Source organism: Phocoena phocoena, chromosome 3 (assembly GCF_963924675.1).
Source record: "Phocoena phocoena chromosome 3, mPhoPho1.1, whole genome shotgun sequence".
In the NCBI taxonomy this organism is placed as follows: Eukaryota; Metazoa; Chordata; class Mammalia; order Artiodactyla; family Phocoenidae; genus Phocoena; species Phocoena phocoena.
Window position 1 is genome coordinate 59,964,896 of NC_089221.1, and position 24,735 is coordinate 59,989,630.

At 41.9% G+C, this 24,735-nt stretch overlaps 2 protein-coding genes across 3 annotated transcripts in view; one reads left to right on the forward strand and one right to left on the reverse strand.

The window, feature by feature from the left end:
- ANKDD1B (ankyrin repeat and death domain containing 1B) overlaps nucleotides 1-12,351 on the forward strand; it is a 58,510-nt gene extending 46,159 nt beyond the window's left edge. The window contains 4 exon segments of the mRNA XM_065873657.1: nucleotides 1,837-1,932; nucleotides 6,513-6,792; nucleotides 9,034-9,265; nucleotides 12,228-12,351. Coding sequence (XP_065729729.1) covers nucleotides 1,837-1,932; nucleotides 6,513-6,792; nucleotides 9,034-9,265; nucleotides 12,228-12,351 — 732 coding nt within the window.
- A 1,663-nt stretch (nucleotides 12,352-14,014) lies between these two features.
- POC5 (POC5 centriolar protein) overlaps nucleotides 14,015-24,735 on the reverse strand; it is a 33,687-nt gene continuing 22,966 nt past the window's right edge. Inside the window, exons 10-12 of one of the 2 annotated variants that reach the window (XM_065874819.1) lie at nucleotides 22,341-22,618; nucleotides 16,879-17,055; nucleotides 14,015-14,391 (exon numbers count right to left, since the gene is read on the reverse strand). In XM_065874819.1, the coding sequence (XP_065730891.1) occupies nucleotides 14,248-14,391; nucleotides 16,879-17,055; nucleotides 22,341-22,618 (599 nt within the window). In that variant the 3' untranslated portion in view covers nucleotides 14,015-14,247. The remainder of the gene's footprint in view (nucleotides 14,392-16,878; nucleotides 17,056-22,340; nucleotides 22,619-24,735) is intronic. The other variant, XM_065874818.1, reaches the window with a different exon arrangement.

A 24,735-nucleotide genomic window follows, 5' to 3' on the forward strand; every position in this document is an offset into this window, starting at 1 on the left:
CTATCTTTTCTGCCTGTTCCCACAATTTTTACCAAAGATAAGTGGCTGTTTCTAGGACTGAATTAAGGTCTGCTCTGGATGGAAAAAAAGGAGCCAAGTTTTGGTATAAAGTTGACTTTCCCTGTCCTTTCAGCCTGTGGCGTCACAAAGCTCTCCGAGGGCCACCCGCCCTCAACAGCACAAGTATTTGGATTTCTACTCCAGCTATACTCCCTGCGAAGGTTTTCCTATGAGCTTGAAACCTCTGGCTCCCAGAATGCTGCCTTCCCAAAATAGGCTAATTATGGTGATTCAGATGGCTTTACAAGCCAGAATTTGGATAGCATACAATTAGAGGCTTGCTAAATGCCTGCAAAATGCAGTTCTTCCTAATTTCATTACTGTCTCTTTTGATTGGACACTGATTACTTTCAGCTCTAATTTTCAGGCTCACCTGGGTCTCAGTTCCGGGACTAGCAGACAAATCATTTGACTTGGTGGCAGTTGCATTTCACAAATACTCAGCGTTGTGAGAGAATTATCAGGATAAGTTTCTGGATCTCTAAGCATAGAAACATGGGTTTCTGAGGTTGGAACTTCTTCTGAGGTTACTTCTGACCATTCATTTAAATTATCTTCAGGATCCCTGAGCAGATTTTTCATGGGTCATTTGGAAAACAAATGAGGGACCACCATCTTTTGCTTGGGAAAAAAGTGTAGATGTATAGCTTGTGTTCTGCACAAAATCTAGGGGACACTGCTTGCAAAGCTGTATGCTGTAGCTTTGAACTATATCCATCTTGACCAAGTTACGTCATTTGTAACTTGTATAAGGTACCATATGGGCGCCAGGCCATTCATGCTCCAAATTATGTCTAGAACAGCCTTTATTGCTCATTGCATTTGGTTAAGATTCCAACCCCAACCCCTCATCTTTGGTTAGAGGTGGTATGATATAATAGGAAAAAATTATGGATAGGGGACCCATGAGCTGAATTCTGTATTATGTAGTGTTACTATTATTGATTGTATTCTGCATGAGATCCATCCCTTTTCTGTTTTATTACTCTGCCCTCCTCAACACATGGCTTTCGCTTCCTGATCTAAAGTGGCTGTTCAGGCTCCTACCGTCATGCCAGCATTCCCCTGGGGGAGGAAGAAACTTTGAAATCTCTTTTAAAGAAACTTCCCAGAAGTTGCATGTGCTGCTTCCATTTACATACCATTGGCCAGAACTTAGTTCACATACCCAAGGGTAAGGGAGACTAGGAAATGTTCAGGGTGGCCAAGTGCCCAGCTAAAATCGAGAGGTCTCTTTTAGAAGAAAAATGTTATTTGTGGTGGGTGGGGCATGGGACACTGACTAAAGCCTCTGCCACAGGCAGAGTCAGACTCTGGAGGAGAAAAACATATGATTACGTTATTTGCTGAGGACTTCACAGTGCAGTGAGCCAGGGAGACCACTGCCCGTCTTGGAGAAATGCTTGGGTTCTCATTGATAGGGCAAGTGTAGAACGTTACCTGTTGATGTTGGGCCCCTAAGCCCAAATCCTTCCCCCTGCCCCATTGACACAGCACCTGACACTATCAATATCTAGCATCTCTTAGACGATTACCACACACAGCCCTAGACTGTGCCACACACAGTCCTAAGGACCCTATACGAGTTATCGCACTTGCCCCTCACCACTACTCAGAGGGGTAGTTATTGAGACCTAGGGAAGCTGAGGACTGGCCCAAATTTGCCCTGCAAGGAAGCAGTAGGATCAGGATTTGAATCCAGGCCCCCTTGCTCCAAAGCGAGAGCTCCTAACCAGTAGGCCGCATTGCCTGACTCTTTGATTTTTGACATTTTAGCAAGGGAAGACTGCCCTGGCCGTGGCCGCCAGGAGCAACTGCAGCCTCATCGTGGGCACACTCATTGAAGCCGAGAGGTGCTACGCCTGGAGAGAGGTAAGGAAAGCCAAATTCAGCTCGGTGAGGGCCTCTTCTGCAGCCCCCTCTTCTTACAGGGCAGGTTGGGGTCTGTGTAATTCTTTTTTCCGCTCTAGTGGGGAGGGCCCTAGTTAGTGTGTTATAGCTGTCCCTTCTGTCCTGTGCTGTCCAATTTGCAGCATGAACAGCTGCCTCTCTTCCTCTCCATCCTTTGTCAGCACCAGTGGTTGGAACTGAAGTGTGTAGAGCTCCATTGGGCCAAGCAGGCCAGTCCACGTTGGCTCTAAGGAGCCTGGCATGCGTGCTCCGGGTGGTTGGCTGCTGGCTGTGCCTGCTGTCACGGAGTCTCTGGCTATGGTCCCTTCTGGAAGCTCCCAGACTCGCATTCTACTGAGTGGTAAGGAAGTTCATATTTAGGGTTTTGCAGTTTTCCACATACCGCTGTGCCGGCTACTCAGCACTCAGGTATTCTCTGATGGTCATGTCTTGTTTCCAAGACATTCCTTCCATCTTCTTTCATCAGTACTGCCTCTGATAGCTGCCACTGACGCAGCTTCTCAGTAGAATGCCCTCCCCTCCAAGATTCAAGTCTATGTCCTTGGGCAGGAATTTCCTCACCAGACACCACCCTCTGCTGCCGTCCTAGGCTGAATGTCCACTCTGGTCCCACAGGCCTCTGGAGCCAGAATTTAGGTCGTAGTCCCTCACATGTCTACCCCTGAGGAGCCTTAAGCCCAGACTGATGTCTAATTTGCCAATCCTGAGAAATGTCCCTTAAATCCTTAAGGGGCATTGATTTGCCTCCTTGCTCGCAACGCAGTACTATTTATTTTGGTTTTTATTGTTTGTTTTTTTGCGGTACGCGGGCCTCTCACTGCTGTGGCCTCTCCCGTTGCGGAGCACAGGCTCCGGACGCGCGGGCTCAGCGGCCATGGCTCACGGGCCCAGCCGCTCCGCGGCGTGTGGGATCTTCCTGGACCGGGGCACGAACCCGTGTCCCCTGCATCAGCAGGCGGACTCTCAACCACTGCGCCACCAGGGAAGCCCCCGCAGTACTGTCTAATTGGCTCAGTAGTCCTGGTATATGGGGATCAGTTTAAAGGCCACACTATCCTCCCCCGACTTTTCTTATTTGCCTGTAGGACAAAACAAAACAAAATAACATTTGACAATTAGAATCCTGTTTAATCGCTCTCCTTCCTCCTCTGATTTCTAGTCTCTCTTCTTTTTCCTCTTCCTCTTTGTCCTAGCCTCATTCTCGTTTTCTTAGATCATCACTGTATTTTATTGAGGATGACTTTCCCAAGTTCCGTCTTTGTTTCCACATTTTCTTTAAAAATAGGAATATTCATTGGTTCTATTTTTAATTCCTCTTAGCATTTTTAGATTCTTTTTCCTAGATGAGAATAAATTATTTTTTCCACCAGATGAATAAGCCCTCTTTCCTAACAAGTCTTAAGGTGTGAGAGTTGGATGAACTTTGAAAATCATAAATAATGCATACATATAGCTGAAGTAGACCCCCAGAAATGCTAAGACTTGTTAACCCTGGTGACAACTGGGACCCTGAGGTCTGGAGTGGGAAGAAGACTTGTTTTTTGCATATAGAGCCTTAAAAAAATTTTTTAACCAAATATATTTATTGTTATTTATTATTTAAAATTCCCTTTGTTATTAAACAAGTTTAAATCTTGGCCTAATATAAAATGGTTCCTAATGAAAAGATTAAAAAGATGATTGGAATTTCCTCTCTCATATCCATTTACCCATTTACCTAACCACCTAATCATCTATCATTAAATTCAGTGGTTCAGGGCTTGCTTCCTTGGTAGCGCAGTGGTAAAGAATCCGCCAATGCAGGGGACACGGGTTCCAGCCCTGGTCCGGGAAGATCCCACATGCTGTGGAACAACTAAGCCCGTGCACCACAACTACTGAGCCTGTGCTCTAGAGCCAGCGAGCCACAACTACTGAAGCCCACGTGCCTAGAGCCCGTGCTCCGCAACAAGAGAAGCCACTGCAATGAGAAGCCCACGCACCGCAACGAAGAGTAGCCCCTGCTCGACACAACTAGAGAAAGCCGGCGCACAGTAACAAAAGACCCAAGGCAGCCAAAATAAATAAATAAACAGATAAATGAATAATTAAAATAAGTAAATTTATATTAAAAAAATAAATTCAATGGTTCAGAGGTAGATGGGGGCTTCCTAAAATCGTGGCTTATGCTATTTCAATTTCCTCCAGTTCTGGCTTATGTTATTCCTGCAAATAGTTCAGTGCTTTGCAGACAAGTTATTAATGCTTCCACTGACTGTTGAAAAAGACCTGGGCTTTCCAAATCCCTGGCGCTTTCTGTGGAAGCCTGAAGGACTGCCCAGCCCAATCCTGGAACGCACAAAGCAGGCATGTTTCTCAAAGAAATAAAAATGCAGTAATGCGGAGTTGAAAGCAGAGGCATTTTGTAGTCTTCCCTTTAATTGGTGGTGCTTGGGGTTTTGATCTTCTTGGATTTAACATTTTCAGGAGATGGAACGAGGAGAAAAGGAAAAAGGGCAGTGCCCACAGCTCCTAAGTTTCTGGATCTCCCACCCTCAGCCTTACCTCTTTTAGGATTTCCTGGGAGCCAGGCACTGTGGGAGTAGAGCAAGGCTGGGGTGAAGAAGACCCTGAAAGGGACATCCCTGGTGGTGCAGTGGTTAAGAATCTGCCTGCCAGTGCAGGGGACACGGGTTCGAGTCCTGGTCCGGGAAGATCCCACATGTCGTGGAGCAGCTAAGCCCATGTGCCACAACTACTGAGCCTGTGCTCTAGAGCCCGTGAGCCACAACTACTGAGCCCGTGTGCCACAACTACTGAAGCCCATGTGCCTGCAGCCTGTGCTCCGCAACAAAGAGTAGCCCCCGCTCGTCGCAACTAGAGTAAGCTCGTGCACAGCAACGAAGACCCAATGCAGCCAAAAAATAAATTAATTAATTTAAAAAAAAAGTGTTAAAAAAAAAAGACCCTGAAAAAATTATGGGAAATTAACTCCTCCCATTCCTATTCCAACTTCTGTTCACAAAGTCCAGATATCAGAGAACGGTCTTGCTGTTCTCCTTGGCCAAGTTTCCCAGGAGTCTCTAGGCCTTCCAGAGGAGGTCACTGATGCTGTGAGGGTGCAGGCTGGTCCATGCTGGTGGCTGGGGAACCAGCCTCACCACGTTCTTCTCATAGGGTTCAAAAACCAGGTCCCCATATCCCTTTAGTCCACTTCCTGCCCCAGCATTGACTCCTGTATGGCTGTTCAGAGTATCTTTCACTGACTCACTTTTATTTAAATGAATGATAAAGACAAATTTTACATATAGACAAAATTCACTATATGTAAAAGAGGAAAGGAGAATAGATAGGAAGTCCCAAACCTCTTGGTGGGCTCTGTGTCCTGTGTGTCCCTTATTCCCACTCTCCAGAGGAAGGCTTGTCTGGAGCCCTGCTGGCATGTATATGACAGGGGCAGCCATAGGAAACCATGACCCCTGCTTTCACTTTGAGATTTTCTCCAGTTGTTTTGGTTGGATTCTATAGGACTCTGGTGGATTCTTTTTTGTTTTTTGTGGGGTTTTTTTGTGAATTCTTAAAAAGGGACAAAAGGAATCTTTGACAAATCAGAAAGCAAGAATCAATCCAGGCACGGTGCTACTGGGCTGAGCCTGGCTGCAGGGCTGTAGTACAAAATGATAACGGAGCCTTGTGTCCTCCACCCCTCGGCCCCCAGAGTCAGGATGCTCATTTGCTTTCCTCCCAGTCACCAGAGAGCAGGATGAATGGAGGGACCAGCTGTGGGGTCTTATCAAGAATATATCCAATCTGGGCCCCACTGAAACTTTGATGTGAGAAAATCAAACACCCCAAAGAAGAAAAAGGGATATGGTTGAAAGTAACGCCTTTAAAGATACATTTGTTTTTGTGACATTTCTGTAGTCAGCGTACCCCCTCTGTTTTCTTTTGGGGTGGTAAGCAGGCTGGGATAGAGGCATGCGATACAGCATGGCAAAATCCCTCACATTTCCTGTGTCAGACAGACTCCAGCTTTTTTTTTTTTGATTAATTAATCTATTTATTGGCTGCATTGGATCTTCATTGCTGTGCAGGGGCTTTCTCTAGTTGAGGCGAGCAGGGGCTACTCTTTGTTGTGGTGCACGGGCTTCTCATCGTGGTGGCTTCTCTTGTTGCGGAGCACAAGCTCTAGGCACGTGGGCTCAATAGTTGTGGCTCATGGGCTCTAGAGCGTAGGCTCAGTAGTTGTGGCCCACGGGTTTATTTGTTCCGCGGCGTGTGGGATCTTCCCAGACCAGGGCTCGAACCCGTGTCCCCTGCATTGGCAGGTGGATTCTTAACCACTGCACCACCAGGGAACTCCAGGCTCCAGCTTTCTATTTCAGACATTTGTCGCTATCTTGGATGGCAAAAAAATGATCCAGTTATGGTTAATATTGAAAACATAGTCTCAGTTACTACTCTGTGGGTTACATCTGAAAAAATATATACGTATGTACTCTGAAATAAGGCAATCAGCAGAAAATGTCTGAATTCATCTGATACAATTACCTTCAATCTAGGAGCATGGTGAGAACATCACGGACCCATCAACCAGCTTTACTCTGACGTTCAAGCAAGATCACAGTCAGGAGACCAGGCACATTCGCAGACTCCTCTGGCACCTGGCTTACCGTCAGCTGAAGACCAACGAGTGGCAGAGGCTAGCCCGTTTGTGGAACTTTACAGACGCCCGGATCAGAGCCATCGAGGAGCAGTGGTCAGGTCAGCATGGCCCAGGAGATGTGGGCAGGAGGCATTCGGTATTAGGAAGAGCCATCCTTACTGGTGCCCATCTTCCAAGTGGGTGTCCGGTGCTCTTGATAAGCAACAGACTGCAGGGGCCCAGGAGTGGGGACAGTTAGCTGAGGACCACAGAGGTGATTGGGAACCTTGCAGACTGCTGGTACTCATGGGAATCTGCAGTAGATTGAAGTTTGTAAGGGATGATTACTTTTATCGAGCCATACTGAAGAGGTGGCATTTAGCCTAGAAGGAAGTTAAGGTTCCCAACTGAATTGGGCACGAAGGAAGCAAGGATTTAACAGTTGGCTTGTCACTGGGAAGCCACCTGATTTCTGGAGTTCCTTGAGATCATCCTGGGGTAAATGGATTCATTCCCTAACAACAGGCTAACTGTTTAGGGCTTCCACACCAGGAAGGAATCCCTTAAACCAGGCCTGGGGCAAGGGGTTCTTGTAGGTCATGGCCTTGGTGAGACCAGGTGTCCCATGAGAGATGTGTGTGGGATAGAGACCCATGGCTCTCTTGGTTAGAGGATTCCAAGCCATGGAATCATTTCAGCCAGACTCCAGATATCAGAATTAGTGAGGTCGGAGTCCTTAGCTTTGCTTTTTTATGATTTGACCCAAACCTAGGAAATACAGAAAGCTTGTTTGCATTATCAACTAATTAGCTTTAAAAACAAAGAAGCAAAGACTTTCCTTGGCAAACCTTTTTATTCAGAGCACTGTCCTTACATGGCTGTCATGAGATGTGAACGAGTCCCATGCGCAGGGGGTGATCGCATTATTGATTGCTGGGGATTGGGGATAGCAGAACCACAGCCCATGGGCACATCGGCACACAAGTAAATTATGACGCTTTTATTGCTAATTCTAAGGATACATTTTCACGTGAAAAAATGGAAGATAATGCATTGAAAATGTTGAATATTGACTACAGTTTCTAAAAAGATTTCTTTTGTATTGTTAAGATTTCTCCTTGTTGCTAATCGGGCACATAGTGTTCTGTGAAGTCTTTAGGAAAATGGAGTTGCCTCCTGGAAATTTCTCTTGACCTAAAAAGTTGATTTGGAAATGTACTGTGCTTTCAGAGTACTTGCCATCAGGATAAGGGGAGTTTTGATGTGTTTCATTCACACATTACCGAGTGCCTAGAGTGCGTTTAGCTGTGCCAGAGGAAGCATACATCAGCTCTGTAAGCCATGGTGCATGTTTAATGGAACTGATAATCTAGTTGGCATGATAATAGTAACATTCACAATCCAATTACATTGTAACCCTGGGTTATGCTACTGGCACAATGGAGTTGGTGGGCTTTTGAGCAAAGGAATGACACGTTGATGATGGTATTTAAGAAAAATTAGTCTGGCAGCGGCAAGATTTAGGAAAGGAACTGGATTCACCTAGGAGCACTTTTTAAAATTTTATTTATTCGGCTGTGCCGGGCCTTTGTTGCTGCATGCGGGATCTCTGTGTCCAAGTGCAGGCTATTTAGTTGTGGCATGTGGGCTCTTTAGTTGCAGCTTGTGGGATCTAGTTCCCTGACCAGGGGTCGAACCTAGGCCCCCTGCACTGGGAGCGCAGAGTCTTAACCACTGGACCACGAGGGAAGTCCCCAGGAGTACATTCTTCATGCATATAGTTTGTTCTCCCTGAAACGCCTGCCCCTCTAACAGTCTGCGCAGCGGATTTCCTCCCCAGAGCTCAGACCCTCCTCATTTCGGCATCTGGCAGAGCTAGGAACCTGGCACGGGTTTGTAACTGTGACCTCCAGCCGCAAGTGACCACGGTTCCCATCTCCATATCCCAGCACTTCCCCGAACACCTCTCAGGGGTTAGGCGTCTAGTGAGATCTGCCCAGTGAAGAGCCCTGGCCTGGCCGGGGGTTGCAGACTTCTACCAGAGGAGTTTCCTGGAAGCTGGACCAGCAGGTGGGTGCATGCTGGCTGCTTAGGGTGTGGTTCACGGGCAGCAGCAGCAGCAGGACCTGGAAGCTTACTCACCTGCAGATCCTCACCCCAGACTGACTGAACCAGCACCTTCACTCTAACAAGACCCTCAGGTGAATTGTGCATCTTAAGTTTGAGAAGTGCTAGCCTCTAGCAGTGCCACCTGAACGTTGAAGAAAAGCTCCACATCTCTTTAAGATTGTCCCTCCCCTCTCTCATCCTCAGCTTTCGTCTGTGTTAAGCACATCAGGTGCGTGGCAAGTGCTGAGAGACTCCAAACTCTGGTCCCCCTAGAAGTACCGGTGAGGCGACTGGAAGGGCTTTCATCCACTGGGCTTCTTATCTCACAGCTGCCAGAGGAGGAACGAACATGCACCCACAGTCACATGGAACTTGTGTTGGAACTGAGTTCACAGTAAGGAGTTGTCAGCATCTGCCCTTCGTGCTTGCCACGGGAGAGGAGAGCTTCCGTGAACGCGGCCACGGGGCCCTGGTGACACAGGCCACGCCGGTCAAGCACCTGTACGAAGAGCTGGTGTGCGCGGGTGAGTTACAGTTTTCAACAGATAGGAACTCCCGCTGGTGAGTTGCCGTTTTCAGAACTAGCTCGTGAGTTACAGAACTAGTTGGTGAGTTACGGTTTTCAACAGATAGGAACTCCCGCTCTCTTAAAATGGTAGGGGACGGTCGGCACAAGTACTTCCCTGAGCCACAGCAGTCCCAGCTTGGTGTCAGAACATACAGCTTCTCCTTTGGTGACTTAATCAGCACTGGTCCCGTTGTTAGCCTGGTGGCTCTCAGTGTCATTCCCCTGCTGGGCATTTGAAAAGTGCAGGAGTACTTTTGTGTGTGTGCATGTGTGGGAGGGGTGTGGGTGGGAGGAGGGCAGAAGGAGTGCTGAACCATCTTACAGGACAGTGCTCTACAGCTAAGAACTGTCTTGCTCAACATGCCTCTTCCTCTTGGGAACTCTGCGAGTTAGTACGTTTGAAAAAGTTACTTCTACGCTGAGAGAAAAGAGCAGACAGGCAATTATTTTGCCAGCTGGGATTACTGCTAAAAATCACTCTGCCAAAGACCATACTGTCAGGGAAGATGCTTTGAAAACTTATCACCATTATTTTCGCTGGTGCAGTTTTACCTGAAACTGAGAACATAAATGCACATCACATCACAGATCCGATATTCAGTTTCAAGCAGTGGTAGGTACGAGGAATAGTGTGCATGGATTATGCCTACCTTCCATGACATTATCCTCCTAGCTCTGGGTTTGTTCCCTCAATTTTGAACTTACTCACTTCTATGAAAGAGTGTCCACAAGAACTCCCAGGGAAGACTGAGAGGCAGCCCACTGCAGTGGGTGAGGGCATGTACTCCGGAGCGAGACTGTGTGAGCTTATAGCTGAACTCCAACAAATAATAGGCTATGATTTTGAGCAAGTTCTGTACAGAACTCACTCTGCCGGCATTCTCAGTTTTTAACTAGAAAAGTGTCTGTGTCAAAGGGCTGTTGTGGGATTAATAGTGCCTGACATGTAGCCAAGTGCTTAATAAATATTAGCTATTAATCTTATCATTTTTTCCAGAAAAGATTGGTCAATTTAAAAGTGAAACTGACTCAAGGCCCAAGAAATGTGCAGTTTCATAAATGCCTAAAGAAATTGTACTTAAATGATTTTCCATTCAGTATTCAGCCCTCTTAAATTCAGTTCTTCAAATGGTGTAAAGTTCTTCCAGCAGTAGTATTGATTTTCTTTTCAACCGTGAAGATGGCAGTGACAGGATTCTCTAACGGGTGAAAAAATGGTATTACACTTTCCAACCACTGAAAAGTCAATTTTTTTTGGTTTTGCTTAAGGCAGGTTGTATATGATTTTTCCCATTTCTGTCATTTGATGCAACATAATATGTGATAACATATCTAGTGATAGAATAACCTAGGATTTTGTATATCATGTTTTAAAAAATTATGATGGTGGGAACATTATGGTAAATGAAAAAACCCAGGGTTTTAAGAATAGACAGACATGGTTTTGAATCATGGTTTTGCCATTTATTAACTGTGAGCCTTTGGGCATGCTAACATTCAAGTTCTCAGATCTTTAGTTTCCTTCTCTGTAGGATGGGGGAAAGAGGTCTATCTCTTCTATAATATTGAGGTGATGATGAAGGGAGAATGTCTATGAAATGCCTAACCTCATATCCATAGTATTTAAATCATTAACCGTTATTTCTGTTTCATAAGAGAAACTTGCTTTGGAAATTCAGTTACTGTTGGCTTTAAATAACACCTATGTGTAATATATCACTTAAGAAAAGACCAGAGGTGTATGCACCAATGTTTTTTAAGCTCTTGGTGATGTAATTACAGGTGATTTTCATTATCTTTGTACTTTGGTACTTTCCAATATTTTTTTAAAATATTAACCACACATTATTTTTGTAATCTGAGAAAGTTCTGAAATATGAAATCAAGTATCAATTTCTATCAGCTTATGTGCACCTGTTCATTATAATTTAAGGCTCTCCATTATCAAATTCTGACTCTAAGTCTATAAGCCCAGAAATAAAATCACGAGCAATTTCAGTCCATTTATTACATCATGAATTTATAGCTCTGCATCTTCATCTCATGCTGATTGTAAATGGTAAGCTTAATTTTAAAACAGGTAATATGTCCACATGATTATAAAAAGTTTTTAGAAAGGTATTTAGTGAAAAGCATTGTCCCCACCTGTTCTTCAGTATGGCCAGTTTCCACTGACCTTGCTTCAAAATCTGGGTAACATCTTTATGCAATAATAAACAAATATGAATACATACTCTTACTGTTTAAATTGTTGAATTTAAGTTGAATTAGGCTAACACTAATTACTTGGTGCTATAGACAATATACAATTTCTAGAGTTTAGATAAAGCTTTAAAAGATGCTTACAGTATTCTTTTTTTTTAAAAAAAAACCTATTGATCTGTGATTTAAATTTATTTTATTTATTTATTTTTGGCTGCATTGGGTCTTCGTTGCTATGCATGGGCTTTCTCTAGTTGCGGTGAGCGGGGGCTGTTCTCTTCGTTGTGGTGTGCACGCTTCTCATTGTGGTGGCTTCTAGAGCCCAGGCTCAGTAGTTGTGGCGCACCGGCTTAGTTGCTCCGTGGCATGTGGGATCTTCCCACACCAGGGCTTGAACCCGTGTCCCCTGCATTGGCAGGTGGACTCTTAACCACTGCGCCACCAGGGAAGCTGCTTACTGAAAACCATTCCCTGTTGTCATGTAAGTTCCTTAAAAAGCAGAGCCCAAGACCAAAGTTTATGAGCAACTGCTTTTTTCAGGAGTGTAGATCCAAGGAAGCAGGAGTGAAGGAAAAAGGAAGTGAGATGGGGAAGGGAGAGCCAAGACCAGCGTGATTTACCAAATTGGCCAACACTTGGTATCAGGAACAACTGGTTATTTGACCTCAAGAATGGACTAGTGCATCTCAGGACAATTCATATGGGGAGAAAGTAAGAATTGATCTGTTTACCCCAATGGGATGTTAATTCCAGGCTGCATATGAGTGGAGCCTGCCGGTATCTCGACTGCCGGTATCTCGACTCTCTGAGTGGACAGGGAAGCTCTGGGGAGGAGCATGCCCGTGGTACGGGCAGCAGGATGATGAAGTGCTGTTGATTTGTGCCTATTGAAACCCAAGAAGAGCTGTTTGCCACCAGTGGTAGCTGGCCACAATCCAAAAGAAGCACTGCATAAGAAGGATCTAATACTCTTTAAGACACAGCCAGATACTTTTATAGTTCAAAAAAGCCTTGGTGTATCCTTTAGAAAATGGGATATTTGCCAGTCTCACATTTATTCTCTCATGTCCTATTACAACATGAGGCAATAAGAAAAACTATTTCCAATAGTAAAGTTAGAGCACAGGGCTAGGTCATGTTCAGACTGAAAGAGGCTGAAACCATCCACTTCTGTTAAAGATATGGAAACTGAGGCTGTTCACAAGTTCCTCAGAATCCACTCATTTTTATGTGAGCCATAAGTACTTTGGAAAATAGGTAGGGTAGGTAGATCTCATTATTTCACAGATGAGGACCCTGAGATTAATTTAAGTGTCTGGCCCTAGATAACCCAGCCAGCCAGCAATAAAAGCATTAGAAGCCTGGTCTTGTTCTCCTAAATCTGTTTGCCCAGATGGTTTCTTCCTATTGGCCAGGCATTGAAAAGTCTCTGCCAGGCCTGGAAGGCCTGAATTGCTGAATTGTCCAGGGCTGTACCATCACAGGACAATGTTTGGATGTTCAGAGCAAAAAAAGTTTCAATGCTATAGACTTTCAAAAAGGTAAGAAAGAACATTTGAAATAGGATCATTCTAACAGGAAATTTATTTTTTATTTTTTTTTTTTTTGCGGTACGTGGGCCCTTCACTGTTACGCGCAGTCTCAGCGGCCATGGCTCACGGGCCCAGCCACTCCGCGGCATGTGGGATCCTCCCGGACCGGGGCACGAACCCGTGTCCCCTGCACCGGCAGGCAGACTCCCAACCACTGCGCCACCAGCGAAGCCCCTGTTTTGGTTTTTTGGCCACGAGGCATGTGGGATCTTAGCTTCCCAACCAGGGATCGAACCCACACCCCCTGCATTGGAAGAAGTTAAGTTGAATTAGGCTAACACTAATTACTTGGTGCTGTAGACAATATACAATTTCTAGAGTTTAGATAAAGCTTTAAAAGATGCTTACAATAATCTTTTTTTTTAAAAAACCTATTGATCTGTGATTTAAATTTATTTTATTTATTTATTTTTGGCTGCATTGGGTCTTTGTTGCTGTGCACGGGCTCTCTATAGTTGCGGCGAGCAAGGGCTGTTCTCTTCGTTGTGGTGTGTGGGCTTCTCATTGTGGTGGCTTCTAGAGCCACCACTGGACCGCCAGGGAAGTCCCAATAGGAAATTTCTTTCTGATGTTTCTGTAACTCTGTTATTGTGCTAGTAAAATATTTCTTCCCTTTTAACATTAAAAACTATTCATAGGTATTGCTATTCCCCCCCCCATTTTTAATTGTTAGAGCCCCAGAAAAATGAGGACTAATATATTAAAGTCACAAAAAAACTTTGTGATAAGATATTACTCTGGGCTTTTATTTTTTTAATTAATTTTCAAATAAAAATACCTTAGTTTCTGTTAGTTTAAATAATTTTTTTAGTAAAGTTCTCTCTCAAAGTTTACGTGGTAACATTGCAAATGATTTAGCCTTTTGGAAATAACACTGCAAAAACAGGATTTATATACTTTGACGATATAATCGGTCACAGGTTGAACCTATTAAAAAATTAAGGCTAGTTTCTTTTTTAATTTAAAAGTTTTACTTAATTGCTTAAATAAAAAATCACATTAAAATAATCCTACATATAGTTACAAAGGATGGTACAGCTTGAAAAAGTCTCTTGTAATTTTGAGGAAATTAACATGATGTGTCCGTGATGTTCTAAGAATATGAAATTTTAAAAACTAAAAATTTCTAATTCTTAGTAAAGCGAGAAGAATTCAACAACCTCACTAGGAACATATTCATTTTAGTCAACCACTTTTATGGACTGAATGCTTGTGAGAGACTGGGTGTGAGATGATCTGGTTCCGAGAGATCTGGAAGCTGAGGTACTACTTTCAGAGTGAATGGTCCGGGGATATTTTGCTGCAGTAGCTTGCGGAATGGTTTGCTGAAAAGGCAAAAATATGCTTCAACAATTCCATAAAATTATACATACTAAATATCATTTCATTATCTATAACTTAACCCAACAAACATTAGTACATGTAGATTCCTATTAGGGTCTTCCACTTAGAAAAGTCATCTTTAAAATACTTGAAGTAAAATTATATATATTATATCAAAACATTCACTGTGTATTTCAAAAGCTCTACAATACAGCTTTTGCTTAAAAAAAAATGAATGAAATCTCTTGAAACAAAGATCCTCATGTCAGATTCTGCTTTAATAAGATTTTCTCTTTAAAGAAAAGGAGAAATAACCTCTTTTCTTAGAGTGTTTTATATAAATGTTTCTTTGTACGTAAATAACTGGATAACCATTACAAATAGGAGAGATTCTTGCAACTAAGATAAAATTTTAGTTGCTAACCACCTAATCTGACCCTGACAAAAGAGCTATTTCTCCTTAGGGATGATGGGCAAGAGAACCTGTAGAAACAGATTCATGGTACCACTGGCATCATGATCTACAAAACATGGCACAGGATGAAGTAGCACTAGGAGCAAGCAGTTACCCAGCAGATGGAGCTCAAGTGTCAGAAATCTGATGAATGGTTTATTAGTAATAACTGTTTCTAGTAGTTGTAGTTCTTAGGATCCTGGGATAAAATGAAAAATAAAAATAGCACAGAGGACTGCCACTGTGCCTGTTACACAATCCAAAGTAGGTAACAATGGAAGCAGTTTATGGCTATTGAATTCATGCCCAATTACTGAAGAGTAACTGAACATACTAAATAAACGAAGGGCAGTTTGAGAGATAAATATCAGAAACGGGTTGTAAGTCTTTAGTTCCTTGGTTTTTCTTCTGTAAAATATCATTCCAATCAGTACAAAAAAAAAACAGGTTGTCTGAATTAAAAATAAACACATGTGCTGTCTTTATATCTTCCTTGCCTTATGAACGGACAGTCTCTCTCCCCCTATCCCTTTATAAACATCATATGTGCTGATAAAAATAGAAATGAGTTCATTTCTTCTCATCTTTGATACCTAATCTCACATTTTCAAAAATACGGGGAGAAGTCATCTAAGGACTTTCAGAGGCTGTCCAACCTATGAGGGCTAAGATGATCCTCTACCCTCGATGTGTTCAGTTTGGACTTGGTATCTCCATCTCAGTCTGCCACTTCACTGTGGTCACACTTTACCTGAAGCTAAATTTTAACAATCAATCCAGCTTCTTTTGACTTAATCATCTAGTAACAATCTAGTGTTCAGAAGGAAAAGGATTTAAAATCATTCCTTTTATCTTTTTGACATATTAAGCAGACAGGAATGTTGCTTAACATTCAGAATTTATATAGAGGACATTCTTCTTTAAAATCAATCGTTTCTCTTTAGGGATGTGTTCTTGTAACTTTTAGAAATTAAACTTTTTGAGACAATTGTTGATTCATATGCGATTGTAAGAAATAACACAGAGATATCCCATGTATCCTTCTCTAGTAACTTTTTTGTTGTTTTTGCGGTACGCGGGCCTCTCACTGTTGTGGCCTCTCCCGTTGCGGAGCACAGGCTCCGGACGCACAGGCTCAGCGGCCATGGCTCACAGGCCCAGCCACTCCACGGCATGTGGGATCTTCCCGGACAGGGGCACGAACCCATGTCCCCTGCATCGGCAGGCGGACTCTCAACCACTGCGCCACCAGGGACGCCCTCTAGTAACTTTTATTAAGTTAAATTTGCTTATGGCTTTACAATTTACAAAGTGCCTTTATACAACTCATTTAATTTTCATGTTATCTTATTTAATCCTGAATCCTGACAATAACTCTAGGAGCTAAGTACTCTTATTGCTCCCGTTTTACACGTGAAAAAATGGAGGCTCAAATATTTACTTGATTTGTATACGATCACAAAGGCAGTAAGTAGCGAAACTGAGGCACTAACTCAGGGTTTTTTTTTTTTTGGCTTAAATTCCATGTACTTTATATCACATGAATTTATTGCAACCTAATTTTTTTCCAAATTAGAAATACGTTGACAATTATATTTGAAAATAAGACTTCAAAAAATAAAAAAAAGGAGAAAACTTAAAAACCATAAAAGTAGGCATTTCTTAAGAGTAAAAAATCTGCTACATGGACAGCACTTAATGAGTAAACAGTTTTTGTCATTTTTTTAAATTAATGAGAAATCATTTATATACTTTACCCTTTTGGCCATCAATACACTGGATTAATTGTATTTGATAATTTTTATACTATGGAGAAGAAACAATGTTTCTGAAATTAATTTCCTAAAATAGGAAAGGTAGATTTAAAGCAGGTGTGATAATTATAAGTATATAAAGACTGTAATAGTAAAGGTAGAATAAGTACCAGTCATCATGGATTTTGCTCTTCTCCTCAACATGTCATTTAAGTGTTTATTAGTCTATCAATTCTCAGGAAAAAGATTTTTTGACAAGAAGTTATCAAATGCAGACTCACCACTGTGACCGGATGATGTTTTTCCACAACGACGGAGCTCATGGGAGGAGAAACTCCCATTATAGCTAAACTGCTACTGATTCTATTTTTTGAAGCAAAATCACATTTCCCTGTGATCCGGGCTGTGATTGTTCTTCCAGCTTTCTGTTGTGCTGATGTCACAACCCTGGGCCCATACTAAAAAACAAAAAAATATTCAGTTGGTAGAAAATCCATGGCAAAATTTATGGTACTTTTGCTTCTATAACTTATAGAGAAAATACACAGGCACTTAAAATAATTGTATATGCAACCAACTCTAACATGGGGAAAAATTTTTAAACAAGAAGGCAAAAAGCAGAACATAAAACCAAGCACCCCAAACACCCCTTTAACCTTGGTATACCAACTATTTTATAGGATTTTAGGAACTTCTAAAACTTTATTCTGAAATAATTATAGATTCATAGGAAGTTGCAAAGAGAGCATAGAGAGGTCCTGTGTATTCTTCACCCAGTTTCCTGCAATGATTACATCTTATGTAATTACAATGTCAAAACCAGGAAGCTGATGTTGGAATGATGCCTGGATATAGATCTATGTCACTTTATCACATGTGTAGATTCCTGTAACTATCACTGCAATCAAGATACAGAACTATTCCATCACCACAAAGCTCTCCCTCGTGCTGTCCTTTCTTTAGAGTCATACCCATCTCCCTTCCCAAACAATCCCTAATTCTTGAACCGCTAATCTGTTTTATGAACTTCTGACCCTTATGGATAAATCATCATTACTCATATGCTTTTGTGTCCTCCCTTTTTCTTATGGCATTGTTAATATACTTTTTTTCATGAATAGAGACAAGCTATCATTTTTTTTTGAATTTTATTTTTATACAGCAGGCTCTTATTTATTTTATACATGAGACAAGCTATCATTTTTAATGAGAGGTTTTTATATCAACAAACTGCAGTTTAACTGTCCCAGTTCTTTTCCTATTATATATAGCAAACTTTTGTAATTAAAAAAAAAAAAAAAAGGATTTTTCTTTCTTTTTTTTTTTTTTTTGGCTGTACCATGCGGCTTGTGGGATCTTACTTCCCCGACCAGGGGTAGAACCCGGCCCTCAGCAGTGAAAGCACAGAGCCCTAACCACTGGACCACCAAGGAATTCCTGGATTTTCCTTTTCCTTTGAGAGTTATTTGTAGAATGTATTGCAAAAAGCGAGATGATTATATCAAAAGGTAATGTCAGGTTTTACAGTTTTTGTTGCTTACCACTGGACAATACACCAGAAAGATTACATTTACGTCAGGAGTAATACATGTACTCATTTTTTTTTTTCATGATCAACTAATTACATTAGTGGGGCAAAAATCAAAAGGAATAAGAAAAAGGGAAATGACATATTTAAAAAGCCCCAATATTTGTATCTTAATATCTGACATGGAAACAATGCAGATTATTGGTTGAGTACAGGGCTCTGAAGCCAGACTGTCAAAGTCTGAATTACAATTGCATTAGTAATTGTGTCCACTGGCAAGTTACTCTCCCTAAGCCTCAATTTCCTCATGTATGAAACAGGGAGAGCAGGCCCAACTGACTAATGCTAGCCTTTCACTTTGTGTTCAGATGAAGAGCAAAGTTAGAAGAGAAACTTTACTGATTCAGCTTAAAAATCCAATTAAAACCCCTCGATTATTTCAAATGGAGTTAGAAAAAGTAAAGTGCCATCTGTTGTTCAACTTTGTGAACTGCAATAGTACATTTGCTTGTATAACTGCCTAATATATATTTTTTTTCAGTAAACGTGCTGCCGAAGCGAGCACATGTTTTTTGAAAATATTTTCCACCATGAAATTCTGATATTTAATATACTGATGATGTCTGCAGAAAAGAAATAATTTCACAGATGAAAATATTCTTTCACTAGAATGGTAATCCTCCCTTCTCCAGTTATTTGTCTCCTGATTCTCTGCAGTTTACTTTCTACACACACCTTTTAGGTACTGGAAATTACTGAAGAAGACTAGAAAAAGTTTTGAATGTTCATAGGAATCCTCTGTGATTCAAATGAAGAGAAAGATAGCCAGGGCTGGATCACAAATCTCTCTTTTCCTGTTCCTAACAATAATGGTTTCATGTAAGGTAAGTAATGTATTTGTTTTTGCTTTTGTCAATATGGTTCTTTTTAAAAACAAACAGACATATTTGAGGTAAATCTGAGTATTTTAATTAAATAAGAAAGGAAGAAAACTAGCATGGCACTTACAGATTGATTTACTTGTGATTCTCCTTTCTCTCTAACCCTAAATGCTGTACTTATGTGAATGAAATTGAATGGGTGTCTGTTTTGAAGGAGCAGGATGTAGCTGGACGGGTGGGGGAAGAAGAAGGGCTGTCTATATAATATTGTGTTTTTCAGGTTTCAAAGACTTCAAAATTAGGTGACCAAATTGTTTCAAAAAATAAAAAGGGTGGTAAGTACACTCATTCATTTGGTTCTCGTTATGCATGTTCAGATTCAGATATAAACCCAGATGTACAAATGGTGTAGTCATATTTTAAGAAGGGAATTTTGAAAAATCTAGCTCTATGTGTTATCTAGATATGCAGCATGAATGACAAACCAGAAATTTATATAAATACTCACTGTGTTTATTTAAATGAGATCATCAGTATAGGATCACACTTCAAAATGTGTAATCATGAAAAATAAACACAGCTTGAACGCATGTCAGGGTTGAATTTTAGTGTCTTATTTCTAAATCAAAACTCCCCCACACATTCAAATTTCTCTTAAGTCATATTTAAGAAATGCAAAATAGCAGATCTCAACATATTTTTCCCCAAAGTTAGTAGCTTCCAAAAGGCAGAAATTCAAGGGACTTCCCTGGTGGTGCAGTGGTTAAGAATCCGTCTGCCAATGCAGGGGACATGGGTTCGAGCCCTGGTCCGGGAAGATCCCACATGCCGTGGAGCAACTAAGCCTGTGCGCCACAACTACTGAGCCCACATGCCACAACTACTGAAGCCCGCGCGCCTAGAGCCCATGCTCCGCAACAAGAGAAGCCACCACAATGAGAAGCCCGCACACCGCGATGAAGAGTAGCCCCTGCTCACCACAACTAGAGAAAGCCCGCGCGCAGCAACTAAGACCCAACGCAGACAAAACTAAATTAAAAAAAAAAAGGAAAGCAAAAGGCTGGAATACTTCAGATGACCAACTGTCTGGCTGACTCATGTGTCCCTTGGCTGCAGAGAGCTGCCTAGCTCTACAGCACCTTCTAATGGCCTGTGTAACTCTTTTTTTTTTTTGGCCGCATTGGGTCTTAGTTGCGGCACATGGGATCTTCATTGAGGCACGTAGGCTTCTCTCTAGTTGAGGCGTGTGGGCTCAGCAGTTGTGGCGTGCAGGCTTAACTGCCCCATGGCATGTGGTATCTTAGTTCCCTGACCAGGGATCGAACCCATGTCCCCTGCATTGGAAGGCGGATTCTTAACCACTGGACCTCCAGGGAAGTCCCTGTAAATCTTAATTAAGACCTAAAACCTACTCTGCCATCTTCCTTCCTCTCATGTAAGTGGTTAGGGTCAGGGAGGAGAGGGAGACAAGCAAATCTGAATCATCCCAGCACCTTTATAGAACTGTACATGCCTTTGTGCCAGATCCAAGCCAGAGTAGGGAAGAAGGGCATAGGGTTTTTTTTTTTTTTTTTTTTTTGCGGTACGCGGGCCTCTCACTGTTGCGGCCTTTCCCGTTGCGGAGCACAGGCTCCGGATGCGCAGGCCCAGAGGCCACGGCTCACGGGCCCAGCCACTCCGCGGCATGTGGGATCTTCCCGGACCGGGGCATGAACCCGTGTCCCCTGCATCAGCAGGCGGACTCTCAACCACTGCGCCACCAGGGAAGCCCGGGTTTTTGTTTTTTAAACATAATGTTTATTATATGGAAAATTTTTATTTTTTTCAGTTTCTGCTTTATAACAAAGTGAATCAGTTATACATATACATATGTTCCCATATCTCTTCCCTCTTGCGTCTCCCTCCCTATCCCACCCCTCTAGGTGGTCACAAACCACCGAGCTGATCTCCCTGTGCTATGCGGCTGCTTCCCACTAGTTACCTATTTTACGTTTGGTAGTGTATATATGTCCATGCCACTCCCTCACTTTGTCACAGCTTACCCTTCCCCCTCCCCATATCCTCAAGTCCATGCTGTAGTAGGTCTGTGTCTTTATTCCCGTCTTGCCCCTAGGCTCTTCATGACCTTTTTTTTTTCTTAGATTCCATATATATGTATTAGCATACGGTATTTGTCTTTCTCTTTCTGACTTACTTCACTCTGTATGACAGACTCTAGGTCCATCTACCTCACTACAAATAGCTCAATTTCGTTACTTTTTATGGCTGAGTAATATTCCATTGTACATATGTGCCACATCTTCTTTATCCATTCATCCGATGATGGACACTTAGGTTGTTTCCATGTCCTGGCTATTGTAAATAGAGCTGCAATGAACATTTTGGTACATGACTCTTTTTGAATTATGGTTTTCTCAGGGTATATGCCCAGTAGTGGGATTGCTGGGTCATATGGTAGTTCTATTTGTAGTTTTTAAAGGAACCTCCATACTGGTCTCCATAGTGGCTGTACCAATTCACATTCCCACTAGCAGTGCAAGAGTGTTCCCTTTTCTCCACACCCTCTCCAGCATTTATTGTTTCTAGATTTTTTGACGATGGCCATTCTGACCGGTGTGAGATGGTATCTCATTATAGTTTTGATTTGCATTTCTCTAAGGGCATAGGGTTTATTTAAAAAAAAGCCGTGCAGAGGTGAGTCTGATAAGCTTGGCCTGTATCCCTGTGCCCTTCACTTGAGAGACACTGAAGAATACAGGTTTAACGACAGGAGGCCGAGAAGTCAGAACCACAGTATGCATATTAATAGCTTGATTAATTTAACTTCAGGTAAATTCTCCCACAAATACGCCATCCTCATTCAGTACTCTTCCCCCTCTATGGACTCCTCTATTAGCAGCTAGTGACTTTAGGAAAAACAATTCCTATCTTCATTCCAATTATAAATGAAAACTTAAAACCTAACCAAGATGGAGTCACTACAGAGTAGTGTTAATATGTCTGCATCCAGGAAAAGGGAAGCTGTAGTTAAATAAGAATATACAAAAAAGCCATTAGCCTCCTAAGCCCTTGAAAGTACCCACTGATTTCCTTTAAAATTAATAAGTTCATTTTTGTTTAATTATCACTATTGTAATAGAAGTTTCAGGTATTATTTTCATTACAAATTCATGTTTTAGCTACCTTGTGTATTAAATGTTTTCTGTGGATTGGCCTAAAGACCATATAGACTCTTTTCTCCATGGGAAAACATGTTCTGAGTTCAAAATATCCAATATACAAACAAGTTTGGAACCTTTTTCCCAACATAGGCACCTGAGTTAACTGTACTGACCATTTCTTCCTGTGTAGAGGAAGCTGTAGCTGTCGATGCAGCGCCGTGAGGGGCAGAAACAGGAAGGTGAACAGAGGAAGTGGAAGCAGCCCCGGCAGGAGTGATGGAAGCAGCAGAGGGAAAGGCAGCAGTGCAGGTGGCTCCCAGGGCTGCCGCTGGTGGGGATGGCGGCACCGCTGAGGGCAACGGAGGAGCTGAAGGATCCAAATGAGAAGAATGTTCTTTTCCTTGAACACCAGGACCATACTCTTCCCTTTTATTATTTGTGAAGTCTGTCCCTATAAATCACAAATTAATTCCATTAACACTCTTCCAAGTTAAGATTACTTTTATATTCCCAACAGTGAAAATACATAATCTCCAAAATGTGGTCCAGCAGAAATGTAGAAATGTGTCATATACTAGATAGGTTAACACTGTTCGGTTAATGCAGTTTGTCAGTGTTAACTGGTTAATGTCAGCATTAACCACTAAAGACTTCAGACCAGTTCCTTCAACATGTGAAAGCTAATGAATGATTTGCTCTTATGTAAAAAAATAAATTATGTACTCAGCTGGGACCTTACAACCACTATTATAATATGGTCACATTGTGCCTAAAGATTTATGTTCTTTGCATTATTTAATACAACTATCCTGATAAATGGCCTGGTATTTAGATCTTTAGAATAGTTTTCTGATATCACCATACCCTCTTCATTTACCATCTATTGCTCTTAGCCTAACAAAACCAATGTATTTTTAATTCTTGAGTTTTTCAGCAAGCAATAATAAGTCAATAAGTAACACTAAAATCTTTACTTTTGATACTGTAAAAGAAATGAGTTCTTGCAGGTAGATTATATGTCATGAATTAAGAGCATATTTGCACATTTAACTGATTTTAGTGACACATATATAGAAACCTTCTCTCAAAACTGAACCTTAATCTTAGATCAAAGGAACAAATAATGTCAGCTTCCAGAAGCCAGGATAAAGAGTCCTATTCTAGATTTCCACCCCCCAGCATTAGAATTTGGTTAAAATTTCCACTTAAGACTATATCTTCGGGGCTTCCCTGGTGGCACAGTGGTTAAGAATCCACCTGCCAATGCAGGGGACACGGGTTCGATCCCTGGTCCGGGAAGATCCCATATGCCACGGAGCAACTAAGCCTGTGAGCCACAACTACAGAGCCCGTGCGCCACAATTACTGAAGCCCACACACCCAGAGCCTGTGCTCCGCGACAAGAGAAGTCACCGCAATAAGAAGCCCGCACACCGCAACTAGAGAAAGCCCGTGTGCATCAACGAAGATCCAACATAGCCAAAAATAAATAAAATTTTTTAAAAAAGACTATATCTTCCTGGTACCAAACATCAGGGTGAGGATTTCAATATTCAGTCACTGAGATGTTTCAGAATATATGAATAGAGGGCATTATGTAGCCCTATGCTGAAAAGGTTTTCCATGTTGTCCTCATTCCAGAAATTCCAGAAGTTTGGACTTCTGTATAAGTTCCATCCAAAAATTTGGACTTCTGTATAAGTTCCATCCAGAAATTTGGACTTCTGTATAAGTTCTTGTCTTAGACTATCTTTACATAAAATAGAGCAATAGTTACTTCATTAACAAAGTTTAATGAGGATTACAATGCATAGGCCCTTTGAAATAATTTGATGAAAGATGAATTCAACATATACTGCTTTTGCTTTGAAAACAAAACACACACACTGAGTTTTAACATGTTTTTCATAGAAAGTGACTGATTGTCTCTTTTTTTAGGTGGGTGGCAGACTTATGTGGAACCAGTATAGTAATTATTCTCACTTTAACTGGGTATGTTTTTCAGTTGGAAAGCATTTTTCTACTGTTCCTAAAACTACTTTAAAAAGTGGCAGGTATCCCTTTAAAGGCCATTTGTATTGACATATTTTGTCTACCTCATAGAAACTTTTATCTAAGCTATAAGATTTATTAGGATATTGTACAACATGAGATGCACTGCAGATTATGGCTAGCAGAGAATCAGAAGAGATAAAAATACATATTTATTTTGCTCTAACAAGTAGAGCAGTACATTAGAAACACTGTATTATTAAAATCTGCATTATAAAAAACAATTGCTTTGGCTTCCCTGGTGGCGCAGTGGTTGAGAGTCTGCCTGCCGATGCAGGGGACACGGGTTCGTGCCCCGGTCCAGGAAGATCCCACATGCCGTGGAGCGGCTGGGCCCGTGAGCCATGGCCGCTGAGCCTGAGCGTCCGGAGCCTGTGCTCCACAACGGGAGAGGCCACAACAGTGAGAGGCCCGCGTACCACAAAAAAAAAAAAAATTGCTTTAAGGGGGCCAGAAGTAATTTTTTTTTTCCTTGTGAGAATTTATTTTTAAATAAATTTATTTATTTTTTTAATT